This window comes from Biomphalaria glabrata, chromosome 11 (genome assembly GCF_947242115.1).
Source record: "Biomphalaria glabrata chromosome 11, xgBioGlab47.1, whole genome shotgun sequence".
NCBI lineage: Eukaryota > Metazoa > Mollusca > Gastropoda > Planorbidae > Biomphalaria > Biomphalaria glabrata.
Genome location: NC_074721.1, coordinates 36,158,757 through 36,183,911, shown reverse-complemented (window position 1 = coordinate 36,183,911; position 25,155 = coordinate 36,158,757). Strand labels below are relative to the sequence as shown.

Sequence of the window (25,155 nt, the reverse complement as noted above, 5' to 3'; positions counted from 1 at the left end):
TTGGCTGTTCTCTACATAGTAACAAAATGAGATCTTTAAATTGCACATGTTTCAAGCTTTTAAAATGTATCTCCCGTATTCTACTTTACGATTTTATTTAAAAAAAAAACTCATGTTAAAATGTTTAAGATAAAAGATTGAAATTTATCCCATTGTTAATACACACTCAATACAATAATGTAATAAGCTCATTACCTTCGGTGGTGATAATAACTGTTGGGATAAAAGTTGAACCTGAAAAACAATAAAACAATATTTACACTTAAAAAACTTGCTAGTACAGATACTCGTGGGGACGTGGTAACTGAAAGTCATTCTTAATGGGCAACTCGCGTCTGGCTCAAGAAAGACTGGGAGCCACCACCTCCATGACGTGGATGTAATTAAAAGGGACATCACAACAGTGAGCATTGATACTGACCATTGGGAAGACATAGCCTTAGACCGCACTAGTTGGAGAGAGACGGTGACCAAGAAAGCTATGGACAGTAAAAAAAAACAACATAGACCTCAGCTCTGGAATAAAAGCGTGCCTTGCGAAAAATGGACGGCTCCTCTAGGATCTCTTGTCCATGCCGAGGAATGGATGACTTATGATTGACGGTATCGAGTGAATGACCTATCATGACTGATTCTGTTAATTGGATGACCTATCATGATTGACGGTATCGAGTGAATGACCTATCATGACTGATTCTGTTAATTGGATGACCTATCATGATTGATGGTATCGAGTGAATGACCTATCATGACTGATTTAGTTAAATAGATGACCTATCATGATTGATGGTATCGAGTGAATGACCTATCATGACTGATTTTGTTAAACAGATGACCTATCATGATTGATGGTATCGAGTGAATGACCTATCATGACTGATTCTGTTAATTGGATGACCTATCATGATTGATGGTATCGAGTGAATGACCTATCATGACTGATTTAGTTAAATAGATGACCTATCATGATTGATGGTATCGAGTGAATGACCTATCATGACTGATTTTGTTAAACAGATGACCTATCATGATTGATGGTATCGAGTGAATGACCTATCATGACTGATTCTGTTAAATGAATGACCTATCATGATTGATGGTATCGAGTGAATGACCTATCATGACTGATTCTGTTAAACAGATGACCTATCATGATTGATGGTATCGAGTGAATGACCTATCATGACTGATTCTGTTAAATGGATGACCTATCATGATTGATGGTATCGAGCGAATGACCTATCATGACTGATTCTGTTAAACGGATGACCTATCATGATTGATGGTATCGAGTGAATGACCTACCATGACTGATTGTGAATGACCCAAAACGACTGATTTTGTTAAACAGATGACCTATCATGATTGATGGTATCGAGTGAATGACCTATCATGACTGATTCTGTTAAATGGATGACCTATCATGATTGACGGTATCGAGTGAATGACCTACCATGACTGATTGTGAATGACCCAAGACGACTGACTTTGTTGACTGAATGACCTATCATAATTGATCGAGTCAACTTTGTGAGTTCACCCTAAGAGACGTTCTAACAAGCAGTGTCTCTACCCCACGCGATGTTTATTGACTATGGAACACTTACCTAATTTCGCTACACACACATACGGTCTTATTATGTTGCAGTTATTGTCGTTCCAAGCTCCTGTCTCGTACAGCTGTTGAAATGTTAAACATGTATAACCAAATTAATTAACGTTAAAAAAACAGAGGCGTCGCTAGGGTGGGTGACTTCTATTGCTGTTAGCTAATAATGCTTAGCTCACGATGACCTGCTGACCACTGTCAAAAAAAGCAAACTTAAACTGCAAGGTCACATCACGAGGTCTTCATGGCTCCCGAAACCTTCCTTCATGGAACAGAACCAGTAAAAAGAAAAAGAGACCGACAAACAAAGCGATGGATAGAGACAGTATCAAAGAATGGACGCCTCTGTCATTGCAAGAGATTCTCAGCCAAGGAAAATGAAAACATGAATGGACGGATTATGTGTGGTGTCCATACCTCATATGGGCTAAGTGATCGTAAAAAGTGAAGGTCTTTCAATGCCCAAAAATCTAATATTTATAAAGAATGTAAACAAAAGTTTCCTTTTCAGACCTTGTGATCTATAGGGCAGATGATGTAGAGGTCATCTGTTTCTGTGGCCTACGGTTAACAAGGGTGTCGTGAGGCCAGCACAACGATCAACCGCCTTTACTGTCCCCAACTAATGTCAGGTACCCATTAGAGCTGGGCGGACTCAAACGCGCCCGAAGATCTCGAAAGTAAAAATCCCAGTCTTCACCAAGTTTCGTAAAGTGGACCAAGCGCCATAGCACTCAGCCACCGTGCCCCCCAATAAGTGTATTAACATCCTCTAAATTCTAGATACATTTTTTAGAGAACTTTCTAAGGGACTCTTGAAATACTGTAGTAATATGTACATACCAAAATGTTGTATACAATGGCGTAGCTACGAATTTGCAATCATTTGAGGGCCCGGCCGCTTAACCACTCTGGGGACCCCCGCATTTTGAGTAATATTTAATATTGTAAAAAAACATTCATTTGGGCGCCCCTCTAAGTGGGTGCCTGGGGGGATTTTCAAACTCTGCCCCCTCCTCCCACCCTAGCTACGCCACTGGTTGGATAGTTCATTAGTAGATATCAGTATTCATATTTAATTTTTCAGGGTTTTTAAATCAAATCTTAAAGTGCAAAGTTTCCTATAAAAGGCAAATGTACCTCAACACAGTCCTCAGAAACTGTTAAGCCATTAGGTTCGTTTGGTGACCAAAGGGTAAAATCAAGCAGAGTTCTGTCCGTCCATTCAAATCCTAGACATAGGAAAAAAAACGAATCAAAGTTGACGATATTGAAACTAAATTTCAATCATAATCATTATTTTCTATTTGTTTGTTATTAAATAAGCAAAATAGTGATTACTTGTTTCATTAGAGAAGTCGTGTAGGCCAACCCATAGTCTTCCCAATGATTCTTGTTTCCTTGCAGAATAAATATAAGAATGTACAAAAATACATTTTTCAAACAAAGCATATATTAAGCGTACTAGTATCAATTAGTTTGTATCAGTCTTGTGATTAAATGTGTAATAGATAAATACTAACAATAAAAAAGCATTTATAGAAATTAAAAAAAAAAGGGTGAACTCATGGCTCAAGCCTTCTCGTGTTTCTCAAGCCAACACGGTTACCACTCTGCTAGTGAAGAGCTTATGAACATGGAAGATTGTATAATTATCACTAAGCCTCAGACGGCAGGCTATTATAAAAGGGACTAATTCAGCTTATAACAGCACTTCAGTGAAATAATATTTCTTTCTAAATAATTAATTACCACTAGTTAATTATCTAATTGATTTTGTGTTTCTTTTGTTGTCAGGTAAAAGAAATAATTGTGCGAAATTTCAGCTTGATCCGAGATTGGGTGTGGGAGAAATAACGTATACAAACATTTTACCACACAGACAGACAGACAGAGTGAGTTGATATAAACTTTGTCTTAAAAAAATTAAACTCAAAAACAAAATAACAAAGGTAGCTTTAACTAGTCTTAATGATGCCTTTAATTGTCACGGACTTTTGATCCTGGCGGTGTACTTTACTAGTATTTGCTCGAAACGGTGCCAGATTTAAGTATGCAATCAGTGTAACAATATACCACTGCATGGGCGTAGCCAGGATTTTTTTTCGGGGAGGGTTTTGGGGGGTTAGGGTTAGGAAAAAAATTATATATATATATATATATATATATATATATATATATATATATGTGTGTGTGTGTGTGTGTGTGTGTACATAATTAATTTTTATTACATTCTGACCTTTTCGGAAGACGTTTATTGTTTATTGTAGACTCCCCGCCCTTTCTAACAAGGGGGTCTGGGGGAGTTCGCAGCGCTCCCCCAGCGCGAAGCCCCGCCGCCGAGCACTATTTCTGGTATTGAAAGCCAACAAAATGCATATTCTGAGGTATCTACAGTGCATTATCTTCCTATTAAAAAGTTTTATTTCAAAAACCTAATGTGCTATTCTTACTGACTTAGACCCTCTCGCGACGTTCGGCGCATTTTCCCGCCAAACCTCATGCGACGCTCTGTCACAACCTTACTAAGGATTCGACTCACAGTTCGGCATAGGATTTCTTTGATTTAGACCCGATCTCTATGACTGACTCCTAAAATCTGTCTTAGTCATCTTTGTTGAGACACATTTAATGATTTTCAATTTCGGCAGAAAACTATTCACACTTTATTAATGGAGCCCAAGCCACTGGTAGAAATTTGTAACCTTTCTTGACTACGCTCTTGGAATTACATGCCTGTATTTCGCTTTAGATTTTATATCGAAAAGGAAAGTTTTTTCGTCAAATCATCTGTTGAGGGGTTTTAAACTAAGAAATCTCTGGAGTTTTTTTGTTTTCTTTTTAATTCAAAACCCCATTTAGCTACGATCATAGAATTTGGTGACTGTAGTTTTCTTTAAAATAATATTGAAGAGAGAGGTTTTCAACTCTAAACGCTCTGTAGGGGAATTTTAAACTCAAAACCATCTAGAGGGGTTTTAAACTTTAAAGAAAAAGCCATCTGGAGAAGGGTGATTTAAACTCAAAACCCCTTTGGCTACGCTCATAGATTTTTGAGTGTGTAATTTGCTTTTTTTTTATATTGAAGAGGTACTTTTTAGCTTCAAACCCTCACTGGAGGGGAGGGGGGTTTAAACTCAAAACCCCTTTGGCTACGCTCATAGAATTTTGAGTGTGTAATTTGCTTTTTTTATATTGAAGATGGGGTTTATCGTAAATTTAGGAGGGGGTTTTAAAATCAAAATCTTCCTCAACTGTGCTGTTGGAATTTGGGGATTGTTGTTTGCATTTTTTTTGTTTTGTTTTATAGAAGAGGGAATTTAACTGCAAAAATCCTCTGGTAGGGGGTTTAAAATTCAAAACCCCCTGTAGGGGGTTTTAAACTCAAAGCCCCCTGGTAGAGGGATTTGTATCTCAAAACCCCCTGATAGGTGTTTTTTTAAATCTCAAAACCCCCTGGTAGGGGGTTTTAACTCAAAACTGCCTCGGCTGTGCTGTGGAAACTGATGATTTAGTATTAAAATCTCACATAAAATAAACAAATGAAAGCAAAAATCAGTCACTTAATTCCGTTCCCCCCCCCTTCGGGGGGGTGATTTCATTTCGGGGGGGGGTTTGAACCCCAAGAACCCCCCCCCTGGCTACGCCCATGTACCACTGAATGTCAGTTATTTTCAATCACATATTAGATCCAGGGATGGGTTGTCAGAATCAGCCAGTAAATCCAGAGTTTAGGTCTCTATTGACATGCACGACTAGTTTGACATGTAGAAGAAACGTTTCTTTTATATATATATACTGGGCTTTTTTTGTGACGGTACGCACCGGTACGGCGTACCGGCACCTTTTTGACAAAATTATGACTTTTCTTGTATTTTAACATATATTATTAATTTTTTTTATAGTTAAAAGTTAGGCAATCAACTACTGAGTACCGGAAAAGAGAACCACGCTGGCAGAAGGAAAACGCCAGAGAAGAAGAGCAAGGCCAATCACATTAGCTCCAGCTGGAAAAACCTGCCCAGAGTGCAGCCGAACATTCCGGGCTCACATAGGTCTCACCAGCCACATGAGGAGGCACAAAACTCCAGGGCCAAGCTCTCAGCCCCTCTAATCACTGAGTACCGGCACCTATTTTTTTTACAAAAAAAAGGCACTGTATACATATATATATATATTAGGGGTGCACCGGATAGTACTTTTTGATATCCGGCCGGAGACGGATATAACCGGATAGTACAATTAGATATTCGGCCGGAGCCGGAGCCGGATACCTACATGACTCTAACAGCTCGTTTTACTGAAGTTTTTGCAAATCTTCTATATAACATACCTATATTCATATTATTTTGTTATTTACTTTCTTACTTTAAACTCTATCACTGATTGATAAATTAAAATGAACAGCATTTTTTTTACAGATATGCTTATCATAAACTAATCTTTGTAACATGAGATGGTGTGTGCGTATGTATTGTAAAGTAGAATGTGGGATAACTCATGCAGAATATATAAACATATATGTAACTAATGTAAATCTTTCAAAGGTAAAGTTCACTCTTGGTTTTATAGCGTAAATCTTTCTTAAGTACAATCTAAGTTGTATAGTGGGTAGATGTTTGTGTTCATTTATTTGACACCATCAACTTGTCATTAGGCTCGTGTTTTAAAGGCCACAAACCGCTTCTGGTTTGTATCTAATACAGATAATGGCTTAGTAAATATCTTAAGTACAGCAAATTTGCAGCCGTATGCTGGCCATTAAATTTTGTACAATGCAAAACATAGCTGCTTCGGTCAAATGACTCATTCAACCAATGGGCAGTTAAACCAAAATATGATTCGGTGGTATTATCAGCTGTCCAAGTGACCGTTGAGAAAGCGATGCTTTTAGCATCAGATAGCATTTCACGAAGCTTTGAGGAAATATTGTCGTAGATATCTGGAATAACACGTTCTGTAAAATATTTGCGACTAGGCACAGTGTATCTTTTCTCCAGTACTTTAAAAGTCCAATAAATCCAGGCTTCTCAACTACTTGGTAAGGTTCCATGTCAGTTGCAATCATCTTTGCTATGGCCAAGTGAATGCGTTTAGCATTATCACTATTAATATCCCACAATTTAGCTTTGTCTAAGACCTCTTTAATCCCTGGTTGCTGCTTGTGTGTGAGGCTTGACGAATCACTGGAGCTCGTAGACGTACTGGCACAGGCAGTGATATTATTTGATGCTGATTTCAATGCAGTCATTTCGTTGAATAAGTCTGGGTGTTTCAAGCGTAGATGACTAATCATAGTGGTGGTTGAGAAGTCTTTAGGTTTGCCTGGTTTACCACGTGACATTACTATTTTACAAGCATTGCAAACTGCTTTAGAGTAGTCCATTGTTTTGACATTAAAGTAACGCCATATAAGTGATGACTTTTTATCAGCCATTATTATTACTATTTAATTTACTAAATGCCCTTGCAAGCCACTTTTATACCCGTGGCCTGTGTAACAAAATACATGTAGGGATGTGTCCTGTAGTTCAGCGCCCTAATTGACATTTCTCTCCAAGTAAACAAACTTAGTGTCATCATCTAGTGACCTCTAGACAGTGTCAATATGTCTTAACAATTTGGTTTGTGGACCAGACCCTTGATTGACAACCTATCTCATAATAAACAAACTCATACCAGATTAACCTTATAGAGATTTGGCTTGTAGTCCCGCCCCTAATAAAAATTCTACTCCAAGTAAACAAACTCAGTTCCCTCATAAGATGTGACCTCTAGAAAGTGTCAACACGTTGACATCTGGCTTAATGTGGTCAGCTGCCTATCCGTGAACTCAATGTTATGGACTAAACAAACAAAAGGAGGTGGGGTTGCTCATCTCTACCTCTGGAGATATACTCGCACATCTAGACAGATTATCAGCGTGACGTAGTTAAGGAATATTACGTGTTTACAAGACCACTCAAAGGTCAAGACAAGCTTTTAAAATGTGCCAGACATCGCTGCTACGTCTGTAATACGAATTTATAATGTAAAGTCTAGTCCACCCCCCCCAATAACAAATCTAGTTCCCTCGTGTGACCTCTAGAGAGTGCTGACGTCCATCGTATCTGACTTGAGGTCACCTGTCAATCAATGAACTCAATGTGATGGGCTAAACAAATAAAAGGGGAAGGGAGTTGTTCATCTAGAAATATACCTGGTTACATTAGAGGTGTGGCTCTTGTAGTCCAGCCCCCCCTAATAAAGATTAACTACTAAGTAAACAAACTCAGTTCCCTCGAAAGGTGTGACCACTAGAGAGTGTCAATACGCTGACATTAAACCTACGTCCATCGTATCTGACTTGGGGTCACCTGTCAATCAATGAACTCAATGTGATGGGCTAAACAAATAAAAGGGGAAGGGAGTTGTTCATCTAGAAATATACCTGGTTACATTAGAGGTGTGGCTCTTGTAGTCCAGCCCCCCCCCCTAATAAAGATTAACTACTAAGTAAACAAACTCAGTTCCCTCGAAAGGTGTGACCACTAGAGAGTGTCAATACGCTGACATTAAACCTACGTCCATCGTATTTAACTTGTGGTTACCCACCCATAAAAAACTCAATGTGATGGACTAAACAAATAAAAGAAAGGGGGTGGGAGTTGTTCATCTCTACCTCTGGAGATATACCCGCACAGCTAGACAGACGTCTGGTCAGCATGACGTAGTCAAGGAATGTAGCATTTTAACATGTTAACTAACTTACTCAAAGGTCAAGACAAATTGAAAAAAAGTGCCAGCCATTGCTGCTCTGTATGTAAAGCGCATTTATGATGTAAAGTTTCATCTCTATTTATATTAAGTTATTGACACGCCTTGTCTTTATAATAAACAAAGTTTTGTGCATATTCATAATGGCTCTATTTTTAAGCACATTATTTTGTTTTCATATAAGCATTAATACATTCTATAACAGACAGTAATGGAACGAGGTCCACTTTATGCATATTAAATAGGTGTATTTTTTACTATCCGGTTTACTATCCGGTAGTGATATCCGACCGGAGCCGAATAGCACCGGATAGTAAAAAATGTCGGATATTCGGCAGAAGCCGGAGCCGGAGGGACTATCCGGTGCTATATATATATATACTTGCGAACTCTTTTTTAACTTACATTATCGATTTAAGAATATCATTTTCCGCTTTGTTATGAATGCTGGGTAGGTTGGCACCCAGACTCTCGCAATGTTGCCTGGCGCCATGCCAACTTTCTTTCGTAGTAATCACCTGTGGAAATAACAGATTTCGGAGCCCATGTAAGGAAAGAAATGTAGATCTTGGTTTATTCTAGTGTTGCATAGAATAATATTGTATCTACATTTTTTTGGGTGATTACTGTGACTGTGTGTTCAGCTAAAGTACTTAATAACTTCTATTCATACTAGTCGACCAGTGGCGTATCATACGCCGCTATTTAGCAGCGCCGGCATTATTGACCGCAGTGGGCCCAGCACTTTCATAGGACCCGCGCTAATTCTAGATGTATAGATTATTAAATTAAACCATTTTATAACTTATGACAGATTTCCCGCGGCCTCCTGTCGATTTACCAGGAGATCCTGGAAATCTCCTGAAATTGCAAAATATACGAAAAAGTCCTGGAAATATCCGGAAATTATTAAAATCTTTTGAAAACTCAAACAAATCTACTGAAATATATAGACAAAAATTGTCATTGTGGGATGTCATTCAATATGGAAAACGCCAATGCTACGCGCGATAAAAAAAAAAAGGCGCCACAAACTAATGAAGAATTACTTGAGGTCAACAATTCTCATAGATAGATTGAAACATTTGGTAATTCTTGCTATAGAGTGTGATCTATGTAGGAAATATAATTTTTATGATATACTGTATGACTTCGCTACACGCGATGCTTGTAAAGTAATTCTGTACGTAGTAAAGAATGAATAAAATGCAAAGACGAATTTATTTTCTAATACAAACTCTTAATTTTCACTTATTATCCGTATCCCTACCCAAACTGGGCCCGCACAATCCGTTTCGCATAGGGCTCCACAATGGTTAAGTCGGCCCTGCTATTTAGCGACGTGTTAATACTGCTTGTTACCCCCCCCCCTCTTTTTTTTTTCGCCTCTTAAATTACGTAGGGTAACTCTAGTCCGTCCGACTTGCAAAAATAAAAGTGTTATCTTTACATTATATAATGTCCAAACTCTTGAGCCATAAAGAGAATAAATATATATATATATTTTTTTATTTTTTTTTATACAGAATATTGTTTTATTGCCGTTTTAATAATCATTATGAAACATATGTCGACACAGAGAGGTCTGAATCCGCTAATTCTTATGTTTGTTTGTTTTGTATTCCCTTATTGCCATTTTAAATATTTATTAAGGCGATTTGAACTGCCCTTTAAATGGCATTAAGCTTCCTTTATAAATGCCATTTCAAAGGTCCATTTCAATGCACTCTCTGATGCCCGATGCACATAAACGAATATAAAATGTCGTATGCTACATCAAAGTAAGTAAGTAATTGTGTGTGTGTGTATGTGTGTGTGTGTACGCGCGCGCGTGTGTGTGTGTGTAAAGGCGCACGTGTGCGTTTATTTTACAGTTTCATAAAAAAAAAACAGTTTTCTGAACAGTTTTTTCTTTTTTACACATTGCACAATGAGTTATTTTTTCCCTTATTCACAATGGGTTGTCTTCTCTTATTACAATTTATTACAAGTTATTTCCCCTTCTTCCCAACGCGCCCTTCCCCTCTCTACGCAGCCATTTAATTGCCCCACTGTTTCCCATTTAGGAACTATCTTATAACTACATCTATTACACTTCAAAGCTCACTATTTCAATGAACAACGCTACTACGAAATCTAAGTCAGAACGTGTTACCTTGTAGCAGTAATTGTTTCGCTGCACCCAGCCAGATAAACAACTTTTTAATACCAGGCTTCTAGCTTTTCGTTTCGCTGAAGATTTGAAGTAGACTTTTCCTAGCTCGACCTCGTTGTCCTTGTCTGCATTAGGCGGCATCTGTTTGGATGTGGTGACCAAAAGAGGATTCAGACCTTGAATGAAGTGTGTGCTTAGAAGCGAGGGTGCCACAGTGTTAGTACTCATTCTTAAAGCTGTTATATCAACAGAAGTGTCCTGTCTGTCCTCGCACAGAAATGGTAATGAAGTTTTACAGTCCTGTGTCTCCCACACAAAAGACTTCAAGGCCACACATCCAGAGATTGCTGGGTTTCAGAAAAACAAAATTGAATTTGAGATTTTTCTCCATGGCGAATTACTATAAATAATTTTTTGGTGTATCCGGCGTACAGAATATAGGAAGTGTTGTTTTTTTTAACGGTTAACGATAATTTAGCTCTGTAAAATTAAATCTCTAAGCTGTTTTAAACTTATTCTTATTTACTTCGTAATAGTCATGTTTTAATTTTGGTCTTCTTGACATTGTTAATTTGGTGTCCTTGACATTGTTAATATGGTGACCTTGACATTGTAAATTTTGTCTATTGATTTCGAGATGACCAACTTCCTCTTTTTTAAGCGTTTTTATTTAGTGTTTCTGACTACACCTCCGCAGCTCTCAATACCGCTTTCTCTTTTTATGTTATTGTAATTAATGACTTATAGAATGTGAACCAGAACTTCAACAAGCGAAATATAAAATTTAAAAAAATCCTTTTAAAAAAAAGTGTATCTAAGGGAAGAACTAAAAGAACTAATTGAAACAGGCCAACTATCATTACTTTTTTGTCCACATTTTGTTCAACTTATTTTCCATCATTAGGTAACAATAGCAAAAAGAAAAATAGGCAATTATATCAAAAAGTAACTTTATAGTTTCCTTCATTAAATACGAAATCAAAAACATGGTAATAAGATTTCTGCTATGAAAATTACTATTAAAAAAAAAATTACTTTGTTTCAGGAGCGTAGCTACGGATTTGGGGGACTGGGGGGGACCTTTAAATTCTCCCCCCTCCGCCCCCCACCCTAGCTACGCCATTGCGGTGTTTCCAATCAATGCCTGGTCAATCAATTCAAAACTCATGCAAAAGAAAATAAGATCCAAACTTAGTTTACGTTGTTGTCCTGTTGTCCATGGATATGGATCTTGTATCTTTCTACTGTCTCTTAAGAAGCTATCATTATAGAATTCTAAACCAGTCCATATAGACATTGATTCAGCTTCTACATTAGTCATGAGATGCACAAGTTTTTGTCTGGAAATAAAAAAAAAAAACAAAAAAAAAACGAAAAGACAAAAAAAATTTTAAGTAAATTAAAAAAAAAAATCCTTAAAGAGAATAATGATTTAGTCTGCAGTTCAGTGTAGAACTTCTCACAGCAGTGGACATTGATTAGGACTTCTGGGAAGACAACGGAATCTACATGAAGATAGATGTGGACAAAGAAAGTTATCATATGGACAGTGAAGAAGTAAATGATGTCAGCTCTAGAAGTAAACCGAGTCAAATAAAATATCAAAGATACGTTTTTAAAAAAATAATGCTTATATTAAGCGTACTTGTATCAATTAGTTTAGATCAGCCATGTAAAAAAAAAAAACATTTATAAAAATTAAAAAAAGGGGGAACGACCTGAATTCGAACTTATGGCTCAAGCCCTCTCAGGATTCTCAAGCCAACTCGGTAACCACTCTGCTAGTGGAGAGCTTATGAACATGGAATATTGTAGAGTTAACTATTGTTTCTATAGTCTCTTCCTATTTTTCATGTTTCTATTCACTAAGACTCAGACGACGACCTATAAAGGGGACTAATTAAACTTATACCACCACTTCAGTCAAGTACAATTTCTTTCCCTTGATCGAGATGCCAAACAAAATAACTTATTACCAATAGCTAATTAACTAATTGAAAGATTTTGTTTTTCAATTGATCGTTGTGTTTTCAGGTAAAAACAAAATAAGTGTGCAAAATTTCAGCTTGAGCCTAGATTGGGTGTGGGAGGAATAACTTTTTACCAGACAGACAGACAGACAGACATAATGAGTTAATATAAACTTTGTGAAAAAAAAAAAGTGTAAGACTACCGCAACATCTCATTATCAACTATTTTGTTACCTGTCTGTGATAGTCACCAACTTCTGATTCTGTTCTTTACAAAATCTCTGAGCCTCCTCCCAGGGTTTTCTTTCTTTGTATAATGTATAGCAAGTTCTGGGACTTCCTTCCTGAAATGTATGTTTTTTAAAGTTTAGTTTGAAATTTACTATCAAATATTAATATTAAATCAACAAAGATATGACAGGTCTATGCTAGCATTGCTTAAAGAAATATTTAGGTTTCAAAATTCCTAATTGAAATGAAAAAAAACGATATTTTACTGTAGGTTTGTAAATAGTTTACAACTGAGAACTCAATACAAGCATGGCGAAACTCGACCCTGGCAGCGCCAGAGAATGACTATTCGTTCATTTCTAACATAATAATAATAATAATAATCTTTATTATCCGTAAGGAAATTTGTCTTACAATTTGTGTATATATATAAATATGATATGTTTGTGGTAAGAAAGTACTAAATTTATATGAAATATGTATTTCAGCAATGTATTACCGTACAAATCACACTGTATTTAGTCTGTGTATCGACTGGTTCATTAAATATATGTCTCTTACAAATGTATCCACTGTCTGAGATATACTGACAGCCTGATGTCTTCCAGTAGCCAGTCTATTGAAAGAATAACGCGAAAGCTAGTTAATATAATTTAATGCAGATGTTTTATACTTACAACGAGTGGAGTAGCTAGGGTGGGGGAAGGGGGGGGCCGAAATCGAAAGCCCCCCAGGCCCCCACTTGAGACAGCATTGATCTAGATGATGTTACACATGCCTTTGCTGCACAGAAAGAACGACATGAGGTGAAAATAATTGAGATTTGTAACTTTTGCATAATCTCGATAATAAACAAGAATATTATTAATTAAAAGAGTTTTAATGATTATTATTGTTAAGCTTACGTATATACAGTACCAATGGGAATCAGACAGATATTTATTAAGTACATTTTCTCATCTCATGATGTCCAACGTCAAAATGCAGAGGTCTTTTAAAAGGTCAAGCACCCCGCCCCCCCCCCTTAACTCCTAGCTACGCTACTGCTTACAGCTATGTAATTACCACTGTTTTATTTATCTTTTCTTGGCCTTGCTTAAAGAATAAGAGTTATTAATTGAATTCTGATAAAATTTCTAAGTATTTGATAATATTTTAGGGATTTAATCCCGAGTGTAATCACACCATATAGAACTTGTTGCATAGTCTGTGTTATAGTTTTCTTTTAAGATGCTTTAAGCATACACCGGGTGAATTGGTTGAATCACATTCCAGTCTGTGCAATCGAAATATGTCACTGATGAAGCGGATGCGTGGTCGAGAGGCTAAGTGCTCTTGAACTTGGCTTGGCTTAGCTACCTAGAAGGGGGTTCGAGGTTCGGCACCCGACTCGGGCAGAGTTGTGTTTACTGAGCGCCTAAAGACAGCACGGAAAACCAACTCCTAGATACCCCCTCCCCCCCCCCCCCAACTGGTCCACAAATGAGACCAAAGCGCTCTGAGCATGCTATAAACATGAAAGTAGCGCTATATAAAAGCTATAAATATATATGATCAGCATGTATCTATACCGAAAAGATTCCAACTATGAATGAGGTACAGATATAGTCCCCGTGCCAAAGAGTCGACCTTCTAAACGACATTTCTATAGGGAGCTGTGATTTGGAAAGCGCCCTGAAGAGATACGAAGACAATCTTAGGAGCTCCCTAAAGAACTGCGGATTCGGCTTGCAAGATTAGAAGATAATGACCTACCTTTGATTCAATGTAAACACAAAGTCCTGAGGACAGTTTCCATAAAATCTTAGACCAAACGCCAAAACCTAAAAACTGTATTGAGGAGTTATCTGTCCAGCGATGGTCTTTCTTCGACATCAAACTTTCAAGTCCAATCCAAAATTTATAATCTAGTAAGAAAAAAAAATACAATCATTGAAAGAAAATGAAATGTCCAAACTTGAGTACACGTTGTTCGGTTTTGTTACTTTTGATATATGTTCAATATTCATTGTTAATTATGGATGGAGGAGCCCCCACTTTGTGAGTACTGTGACTCTCGCCTCACCGTGGAACATATCCTCATTGATAGCCCCAATTACCAGGATGTCAGGGAGAAATTTTGTAGTGCACACAACTTAAAAACACTATTCGACAATGTCGACCCTGGGAAGGTACTGGGCTTTGTCCGGGAGATGGGGTTGTTTACGAAGATCTGATTTATGAATTGTGACCCTATAATATTTACATAAGATTTTTACCAAATTATTAAAATTTTACTACCTTTACTATTTTAACTGTGAATAGAGATTGTTTTAATGATTAAACTGTATGGAATTTAGCTCTTGTAAAGGAGAGTAATCCTTGAAGGATTACGGGCACGACATGGCCTAAATTGTGCCGATGTGCCAAAAACTCAAAACTCAAACTCAAACTCAATTATTGATGTTTGGAAAACACTTTAATTGCACGTCATTATGAACTATGCTATTCATCCTTGACGAACTGATGTGCTGTGCTACTCTGTTATGTTATCCTGTACACAATAATAAATAAAAGTGTTCATTCAAGCTGCATTAGAAAGTTCGTGATACGTAAAACTTGAACACCACAAAAACAGTATGCCTAAACATGTGGAGTAACGTCTGTATTTTATAAGATAATCTTAGAAAGTAGACACTAACACTTTCCTGACCAATCTAAACGATGGGCAGAGTATTTACAACTAGAGATATCCTTCGCTTATAAATTGACTAGATCTGTTAACATCAGTATTGTATGCGCGCTGGACTGTCGGTACCGGGTTCAAACCCTGCCCGCTCCCATCCCCCGTCGTCCTGAAGGAACATCCGAAACAGCTTTTTGAAGTTTTTCACCACATTTTAGTCTAGTGTTTAGAGATCGGCGTGTCCACTCTAGGTATAATATGTCTAGCTCTCTGACTACATAATAATCTATCGGCGTGTCCACTCTAGGTATAATATGTCTAGCTCTGTGGCTACATAATAATCGATCGGCGTGTCCACTCTAGGTATAATATGTCTAGCTCTGTGGCTACATAATAATCGATCGGCGTGTCCACTCTAGGTATAATATGTATAGCTCTGTGGCTACATAATAATCGATCGGCGTGTCCACTCTAGGTATAATATGTATAGCTCTGTGGCTACATAATAATCGATCGGCGTGTCCACTCTAGGTATAATATGTATAGCTCTGTGGCTACATAATAATCGATCGGCGTGTCCACTCTAGGTATAATATGTATAGCTCTGTGGCTACATAATAATCGATCGGCGTGTCCACTCTAGGTATAATATGTATAGCTCTGTGGCTACATAATAATTTGATTTTATGGCACGATTGGAAATTGGTTATTTGTTTCGGAAATACGGGGGGAGGGGGGTGTTATAACTTAAAGACAATGACGTGGCTAGTAAAAACAAGACTAGGTTTTGTAATAGACACTAAAACAATAAGAGTCTCAATTAATACATTGATTTAATTAGTCTTCTTTATTCCAGCATCTTGTTTTTTTGAATACCCCATTCTTTTACACACTTACACACTTTCTTTGCTGTTCACTCAACCATGTACAATGAAGGTCAACTGGTCATTTCATACACAGGCACACACACTGCACTACCAGCAACTCAAAACATACACTTAATATTACATGTTTTTAGGGGAAGATAGCGAAAATCAGCTGACGTAAACAGACTACTTCCAGGACGCCTTAGAGCAGCGGTTCTCAACCTTTTATGCTCGGCGACCCCTTTTTACAATCCCCCACTCTTCTGCGACCCCCCCCCCCGCTCACACATACAGCAATAGAAGAATAGACAATAACAATTCATTTTTTCGATGGTCTTTGGCGACCCCTGGCAAATCGTCAATCGACCCCCAAAGGGGTCGCGACCCACAGGCTGAGAACCCCTGCCTTAGAGAGAGGAAGATTGTTATGAACGTAGAAAGTTAGCCGACATTCGACAGTTCCCTTCGATACTGTTAAACTTCTTGTTCGACATTCACTATCAGCGTCGACTACTCTCAACTGGATGTTGGCCTTTCGCCGGTGTTATTGCATTTCGTTGAATGTTACCTCCGTTTGATTTCTCTACATTAGACCCAGCGAGGAAGCGTCTAACTTTATTTGTACATTTCAGCACTTCAGAATCAATGGACCTCATTCATCAATCGTAAACAAACAACATTTAGCCACGTGGCGCTCTATATCTTCTATATAATTTACGACCTCATGTTTAATTCATGATGGTTGTCACGTGACAGTTTTTTCCATTGTTTTATCAATAAGATCACGTGACTAAATGTTGTTTGTTTACGATTGGTGAATGAGGTCCATTGTTTAAGCTCAGGGGTTTTTTTTTTGTATCTTTTGTAAATTGAATTGAGCGTCCTTGACATTGCCTAGTTTATCGTGAAAATCTCCACTTCTGGTTTATACTATAGATCAGGGGTTCTCAACCTGTGGGTCGTGACCCCTTTGGGGGTCGAATGACCATTTGCTAGGGGTCGCCTAAGACCATTGAAAATATGGATTGTTATTGTCTACTCTTCTATTGCTGGGGGGGGGGGGTCGCGGCAGAGTGGGAGAATTGTAAAAAAGGGTCGCCGAGCTTAAAAGGTTGAGAACCGCTGCTATAGATAATATTCAGCCTTCAAAGTGAATGAATGGAAGATGAAAGTAACTAATTTAAAAAAGCAACAACTAATATAAACACAAGGTCAAAGTTAAAAAACGTCCTTACTGATGGGGAGTATTGATGTGATAAACTTGTTTTCTTCCAGGGAGTGAATGCTGGTCAGTTCTGCTGACTCCTGAAGACATTTTGACCTCGCCTCTGACCACGTTATGTTACTTTGAACTAAGAGATAACAGCTGTCTTTATAGTTTATCCATCCTTGACCACATCCGTCAAAGCGTCCAGCTAGAAAAGAAATATAATAATATCTATCACTTCAAAATATTTGATTTATTTTTAATTTTCTTTTATTTTTGAAGCAGCTATTATGTTAGTCACATTTATTATTGTATACGCCTTAAGACTATATCCCAAATTTTTAATTGGGCACAGACATAATATCTTGACTGAAGATGGGTCCCATATCTTAAACAGCCTGGTGGCTTATATAGTCTAAATCCAGTCCTACTTACATCTCTAGCATCGTAGACTTTAGTGTCCCTCGAAAAGAACTCATCACTTACCCGTTACAATACAATGTCTACACACAGCTCCAAGTAACATCAGTAGTGGACCAAAGCGAATCAAAACGTTTGGTTGCATTGTAACTGTAGACTTTATGTTATCAGAATTTTTGTGGTGACAGCTCGCGATTATCTCATGTCATTTCAAGTTTATTTTGTCTTGTAAAACTTTGGCGCTGGTACTATTTATAGTTTTGTGCTCAATCAATTGTGAAATGTGAAGGACACTTACTGAAGAAAGCGGATATAATAACGTACGTAGTAAACACAGTCACGATTCCGAAGCAGAATCACTACTGCCATAGGGCTACGTGATGAGTCGGTAAGGCCAGATCTCGAGATCCTTAGGGATTGCAAAGACTTATCTGCAGGGAACAGAAACAGGCAAAAGAAAGACAATAGGAGCGCCGGGAAGACATCAAGGAATGCACGGCTCTGACTAATCATGGTTAAACGATATATGAATGGAGAGAGATGGTTGACAGATGACGAGTAGTACCCCAAAGGTCCAACAGACAGAACACAATTCCACACACATTTTTTTGTCTCTTACCACTTCAGTAAGGAAGTTTATTGGAAACAGTAAGGGTCGATCTCTAACATGGCTCGATACACCACTACGAGGACTAGAAATCACTCTGCTAAGTAGCCATTGAACTGCTCGACCCACTTAGAGCACAGCCACTAGAAAAATATTCAAAATCAAACATCATGATATTTTAGACCTTTCAAAGTTCTGATGCAAAAACTTTTTTTTTTGTCTTTGTTTTAAAATTAAATATGCCAGCAGTTTTTTCATAAAAGTTAACGATTTTTACAACTATTCATGGGCGTAGCCGGGAGGTGGGGTGGAGTTCAATCCCCCCCCCCCAAACAAAATCACCCCCCTCCGTAGGGGGGTCGGAAATTTGTGAATCATTTTTTGCTTTGATTTTGTTTATTTTAGGTGAGATTTTAATACTAAGCCATCACTTGCCCCAGCGCAAACCCTCTTTAGCGGGGTTTAAAGCAAAAATTACCTATTCAATATAAAAAAAAAGCAAATTACACACTCAAACATCTATGAGTGTAGCCAAAGGCGGTTTTTGACTTGCTGGCAAGGACGGGGAGTCTACAATTTTGTCCACTAATACCAGGAAGAACTTATTCTAGGGTACAATAAAATAAATGCATTCCGAAATAATGAAGGGTCAGAATGTAATAAAGATTAATTATGTGTGTGTGTGTTTGTGTGTACACACACACACACATATATATATACATATATGCGGGTGGGGGAGAAAAAAATCCCCCCCCCAAAAAAAAAAATCCTGGCTACGCCTATGCAACTATTCATAGTAATAGTAAAAAAAAAAACAAAAAAAAAACACGGGGTGACTATTGCACAAAGAGAGATTATAATCTGTATATTTTGAAAATGTTTTTTCGTTATTTTCTAAATGCATGGTTTTTTTTTTTTAAATTATTACTAAATTAAGTGAGATAGGGTTGTAGTTATTGATATTTTTTAGATAATGGCTTCTGATATTTTTTTCTGAAAATACTGAAAGCTGCAATTTTTTATTTCACCAGCTTGAGTGGACCACTTCGGGGTCCAATTCGAGTTTATGTTTCGACACAAACTCTCTTTGTAATCTTGTTTAATTCCTTCCTACATTGTTTCTGTGTTATTGTGTGGAGGTGTAAGAAACCTAGAGAGCTTGGTAGTCCAACAATAGGCTGGAGTTTACTTCCTGGTGTGTGGTGGCCATGGAGTCAAAAGTGAAGCAGTTCATTAGCAGAAGTGCTCAAAGCGGAAGCAGTTCACGACATTCAGAGTCATGGGAGATTATTATATTATTGTGATGGCTCCGTAATGCCGCTTGAAACAATGTACTTTAATATAGTGTCCTTGACCTGAAAAAGAAGTGTTTCGAAGTGTTTATATTGACGTGTTTACGTGTATTGTTTTAAGTGTTCCATTAGATCGTGAGGGAAATTTCCTGGGTTTTTTTACACTAACTACTGTATTGACTAATCTTTTTCGACCTTGGACATCGTATAGTTAAGACACGCCTGTTGCAGGCCGCATCGCCGCCAAAATTAATCAATTTAAAAAAAAATAACCCATTAGTTAGTGAGCTCTTGTAAATTAATTATTTTGTTTTGGTATTGAACAAGTGTGTCCTTCTTTTTGGTGTGTCCTTCTTTTGGTGTGTCCTTCTTTTGGTGTGTCCTTCTTTTGGTGTGTCCTTCTTTTGGTGTGTCCTTCTTTTGGTGTGTCCTTCTTTTTGGTGTGTCCTTCTTTTTGGTGTGTCCTTCTTTTGGTGTGTCCTTCTTTTGGTGTGTCCTTCTTTTTGGTGTGTCCTTCTTTTGGTGTGTCCTTCTTTTGGTGTGTCCTTCTTTTTGGTGTGTCCTTCTTTTGGTGTGTCCTTCTTTTTGGTGTGTCCTTCTTTTTGTTGTGTCCTTCTTTTGGTGTGTCCTTCTTTTGGTGTGTCCTTCTTTTGGTGTGTCCTTCTTTTGGTGTGTCCTTCTTTTGGTGTGTCCTTCTTTTTGGTGTGTCCTTCTTTTTGGTGTGTCCTTCTTTTTGGTGTGTCCTCTACTGGTGTATCATCATCTGATGTGTCTGCTATTGTTCTAATCTTATCTGGTGTGTCCTCTTCTGATGTGTCTGCTATTGTTCTAATCTTATCTGGTGTGTCCTCTTCTGATGTGTCTGCTATTGTTCTAATCTTATCTGGTGTGTCCTCTTCTGATGTGTCTGCTTTTGTTCTAATCTTATCTGGTGTGTCCACTACTGATGTGCCTGCTATTGTTCTAATCTTATCTGGTGTGTCCTCTACTGATGTGTCTGCTTTTGTTTTAATCTTATCTGGTGTGTCCTCTTCTGATGTGTCTGCTATTGTTCTAATCTTATCTGGTGTGTCCTCTTCTGATGTGTCTGCTATTGTTCTAATCTTATCTGGTGTGTCCTCTTCTGATGTGTCTGCTATTGTTCTAATCTTATCTGGTGTGTCCTCTTCTAATGTGTCTGCTATTGTTCTAATCTTATCTGGTGTGTCCACTACTGATGTGCCTGCTATTGTTCTAATCTTATCTGGTGTGTCCTCTACTGATGTGTTTGCTATTGTTCTAATCTTATCTGGTGTGTCCTCTTCTGATGTGTCTGCTATTGTTCTAATCTTATCTGGTGTGTCCTCTTCTGATGTGTCTGCTATTGTTCTAATCTTATCTGGTGTGTCCTCTTCTGATGTGTCTGCTATTGTTCTAATCTTATCTGGTGTGTCCTCTTCTGATGTGTCTGCTATTGTTCTAATCTTATCTGGTGTGTCCTCTTCTGATGTGTCTGCTATTGTTCTAATCTTTTTTGGTGTGTCCTCTTCTGATGTGTCTGCTATTGTTCTTATCTTATCTGGTGTGTCCTCTTCTGATGTGTCTGCTATTGTTCTTATCTTATCTGGTGTGTCCTCTTCTGATGTGTCTGCTATTGTTCTAATCTTATCTGGTGTGTCCTCTTCTGATGTGTCTGCTATTGTTCTAATCTTATCTGGTGTGTCCTCTACTGATGTGTCTGCTATTGTTCTAATCTTATCTGGTGTGTCCTCTTCTGATGTGTCTGCTATTGTTCTAATCTTATCTGGTGTGTCCTCTTCTGATGTGTCTGCTATTGTTCTAATCTTATCTGGTGTGTCCTCTTCTGATGTGTCTGCTATTGTTCTAATCTTATCTGGTGTGTCCTCTTCTGATGTGTCTGCTATTGTTCTAATCTTATCTGGTGTGTCCTCTTCTGATGTGTCTGCTATTGTTCTAATCTTATCTGGTGTGTCCTCTTCTGATGTGTCTGCTATTGTTCTAATCTTATCTGGTGTGTCCTCTTCTAATGTGTCTGCTATTGTTCTAATCTTATCTGGTGTGTCCACTACTGATGTGCCTGCTATTGTTCTAATCTTATCTGGTGTGTCCTCTACTGATGTGTTTGCTATTGTTCTAATCTTATCTGGTGTGTCCTCTTCTGATGTGTCTGCTATTGTTCTAATCTTATCTGGTGTGTCCTCTTCTGATGTGTCTGCTATTGTTCTAATCTTATCTGGTGTGTCCTCTTCTGATGTGTCTGCTATTGTTCTAATCTTATCTGGTGTGTCCTCTTCTGATGTGTCTGCTATTGTTCTAATCTTATCTGGTGTGTCCTCTTCTGATGTGTCTGCTATTGTTCTAATCTTATCTGGTGTGTCCTCTTCTGATGTGTCTGCTATTGTTCTAATCTTTTCTAGTGTGTCCTCTTCTTCTGTGTCTGCTATTGTTCTAATCTTATCTGGTGTGTCCTCTTCTGATGTGTCTGCTATTGTTCTTATCTTATCTGGTGTGTCCTCTTCTGATGTGTCTGCTATTGTTCTAATCTTATCTGGTGTGTCCTCTTCTGATGTGTCTGCTATTGTTCTAATCTTATCTGGTGTGTCCTCTACTGATGTGTTTGCTATTGTTCTAATCTTATCTGGTGTGTTCTCTTCTGATGTGTCTGCTATTGTTCTAATCTTATCTGGTGTGTCCTCTTCTGATGTGTCTGCTATTGTTCTAATCTTATCTGGTGTGTCCTCTTCTGATGTGTCTGCTATTGTTCTAATCTTATCTGGTGTGTCCTCTTCTGATGTGTCTGCTATTGTTCTTATCTTATCTGGTGTGTCCTCTTCTGATGTGTCTGCTATTGTTCTAATCTTATCTGGTGTGTCCTCTTCTGATGTGTCTGCTATTGTTCTTATCTTATCTGGTGTGTCCTCTTCTGATGTGTCTGCTATTGTTCTAATCTTATCTGGTGTGTCCTCTTCTGATGTGTCTGCTATTATTCTAATCTTATCTGGTGTGTCCTCTTCTGATGTGTTTGCTATTGTTCTAATCTTATCTGGTGTGTCCTCTTCTGATGTGTCTGCTATTGTTCTAATCTTATCTGGTGTGTCCTCTTCTGATGTGTCTGCTATTGTTCTAATCTTATCTGGTGTGTCCTCTTCTGATGTGTCTGCTATTGTTCTAATCTTATCTGGTGTGTCCTCTTCTGATGTGTCTGCTATTGTTCTAATCTTATCTGGTGTGTCCACTACTGATGTGCCTGCTATTGTTCTTATCTTATCTGGTGTGTCCTCTTCTGATGTGTCTGCTATTGTTCTAATCTTATCTGGTGTGTCCTCTTCTGATGTGTCTGCTTTTGTTCTAATCTTATCTGGTGTGTCCTCTACTGATGTGTCTGCTATTGTTCTAATCTTATCTGGTGTGTCCTCTACTGATGTGTCCTCTGGGGGAAAACATATATGTGTGATTGAATGTGTTCAAATGTGTGTTGATCCCGTATCGATCAGATTACGTAATGTTTTTTAAATATATTATTTTGCGAGGTGGGGGGGGGGGATAACCAGATGACACGTAAGATTTGGTCATGGCTGACTAATTTCGTTTGCATGACGTGCGGTCTAAATATTTCACTAAACAATGATGACCGGGCTTTGGTCGTTTTTGGCGTGACCGACTACAATAAAGTCGGAGAGGGAAAGAGGGCGGGGCGTTAACTTCTAGCGGCGATAATGTTAACTGACCATTCGGGCCTCATAAGTGACCGTGACGGTAAAGATCGAAAGAAATCCTATAAGCAGGGTCGGAGTAAGTGGGGGCCGCGGGAATGAATTTTTGTGGAGGCCCCTACACTTTTTCGAAAGGTTTAATTAAAAGCCACTTAATAATAATGACGGAATCTAAAAGCACGCGCCGTATTTTAAAAGAAAGAAATAGGGCAGATTTCATCTCACTTTTTTTTTTCTTTTTAGAAAATAATTTAGTAGACATGTCTAAATTTAACAAAAAATCTTATATTTTCGAGGTTTGTGGCGGAGCCTTGATTGACGCACTGCTGTAGATCAGGAGATGCATTTATATATAATGATGAAGCTACCAGCGGACATTTCTCACCCACCTTAAGATTTAAAATAGTGTCAGTAAAAATGTGAAAAAATAGGTTTGGAAAAAAAAACCGTAAAATTTCTGACCTATCCAAATCTCTCTTTGGGGGGTGGGGGGCACTATCTTGTAGAGCCTCGCCTCTCCTCTCTTAAATCCGGCCCTTCTTATAAGCCGTGTCAATTATAAAAGAATGTTTTATAAGAATTGAACCCGCACCCATACCATTCAGACACTTAGAGCTTCGTTGGTTTTCCCCAAGGTGGCATGTCCACGATCGTGATCATCTTCTTTTTTGAAGTAACGTCTGTATTATATAAGATAAGATAAGATAAGATCGAACAAGAAACATTTTGGAGACATTTTTTTATACATAAGACAAGTATGGCTGGAAAATTAGAGAGAGTTTGTTAACTAATTTCATATAAGCTATTAGTTGACAGCAGGGCCGGACTGGATGTCAAAATAGGCCCGGGCATTTTTGTACAGTACAGCCTATAAATTGTCTATCATATGATGGGCCTCCAATTATAGTCCTATCTGTTCTTAAAATCATTATGTTATTTTTTTATAATGTATCGATAACTGTATGCATGCTCTATATCTTTATAAGAAATATAGGCCATATGTTGCTTTTAATCGCTATGTTTGTAGGCCCTAAAAAGATGAAGCCAACTAATAGCACTGTCAACGGATGTAGGCTATTACATTATTTTTGAAAATGTGTTAGATTAAGTTCGTATTATTTATACTGTAGTCTGTAAAAGATGTTTTTAACATGATGCCCATATAGCCCCTTATATATGATAATATTATTAAACCTTTAACAATTTAATGCGTGCCGTAGTGGCATTCATGAGGCCCTTTAGGCCCATTTGAGTACCGGCCAACCGGGCATTTGTCCAAATGCCCATATAGCCAGTCCGCCCCTGGTTGACAGTCCTCAACAATGCAATTAGGATGTCATTATTTCGTCAAGTAGTACTTCAGTTGAAATGGTGACTATATTGAAGTGTACTCCCACAATGAGCGGTATTTTATTTTTAGAAACCACGTGACTCGTGAAAACAATGAATTTTTGGGCCGGTAAGGGGACACGACCACTTACTAAAGTTGTGACCGAGAGGCGTAGGAGGTTTAGAGGGAATCACTGCATACTTACAGTTGCAGTGACATGGAGGCCAAGAGAAAAGCGCACACAGGGGCGTCCTCGTATAAGCTTGGTGCCACATTTTCAGGGAGGACCTCAGAGCAGTGGACACCAGGTGGGAAGAGGCTTCAGACATGTCCA

The 25,155-nt window shown here is 38.1% G+C and overlaps 1 protein-coding gene across 3 annotated transcripts in view; it reads right to left on the bottom strand.

Annotated features, from left to right (window-relative positions):
• Positions 1-25,155, bottom strand: part of LOC106075791 (macrophage mannose receptor 1-like) — a 52,620-nt gene that overhangs the window by 23,104 nt on the left and 4,361 nt on the right. Inside the window, exons 1-12 of one of the 3 annotated variants that reach the window (XM_056003805.1) lie at positions 17,946-18,149; positions 17,488-17,667; positions 14,477-14,628; positions 13,221-13,337; positions 12,725-12,834; positions 11,721-11,860; positions 10,521-10,867; positions 8,771-8,883; positions 2,951-3,009; positions 2,750-2,841; positions 1,608-1,680; positions 196-234 (exon numbers count right to left, since the gene is read on the bottom strand). In XM_056003805.1, the coding sequence (XP_055859780.1) occupies positions 196-234; positions 1,608-1,680; positions 2,750-2,841; positions 2,951-3,009; positions 8,771-8,883; positions 10,521-10,867; positions 11,721-11,860; positions 12,725-12,834; positions 13,221-13,337; positions 14,477-14,628; positions 17,488-17,667; positions 17,946-18,024 (1,501 nt within the window). In that variant the 5' untranslated portion in view covers positions 18,025-18,149. Of the gene's footprint in view, positions 1-195; positions 235-1,607; positions 1,681-2,749; positions 2,842-2,950; positions 3,010-8,770; positions 8,884-10,520; positions 10,868-11,720; positions 11,861-12,724; positions 12,835-13,220; positions 13,338-14,476; positions 14,629-17,487; positions 17,668-17,945; positions 18,150-25,155 lie in introns of those variants that run through there. The other 2 variants (XM_056003806.1, XM_056003807.1) reach the window with 2 other exon arrangements.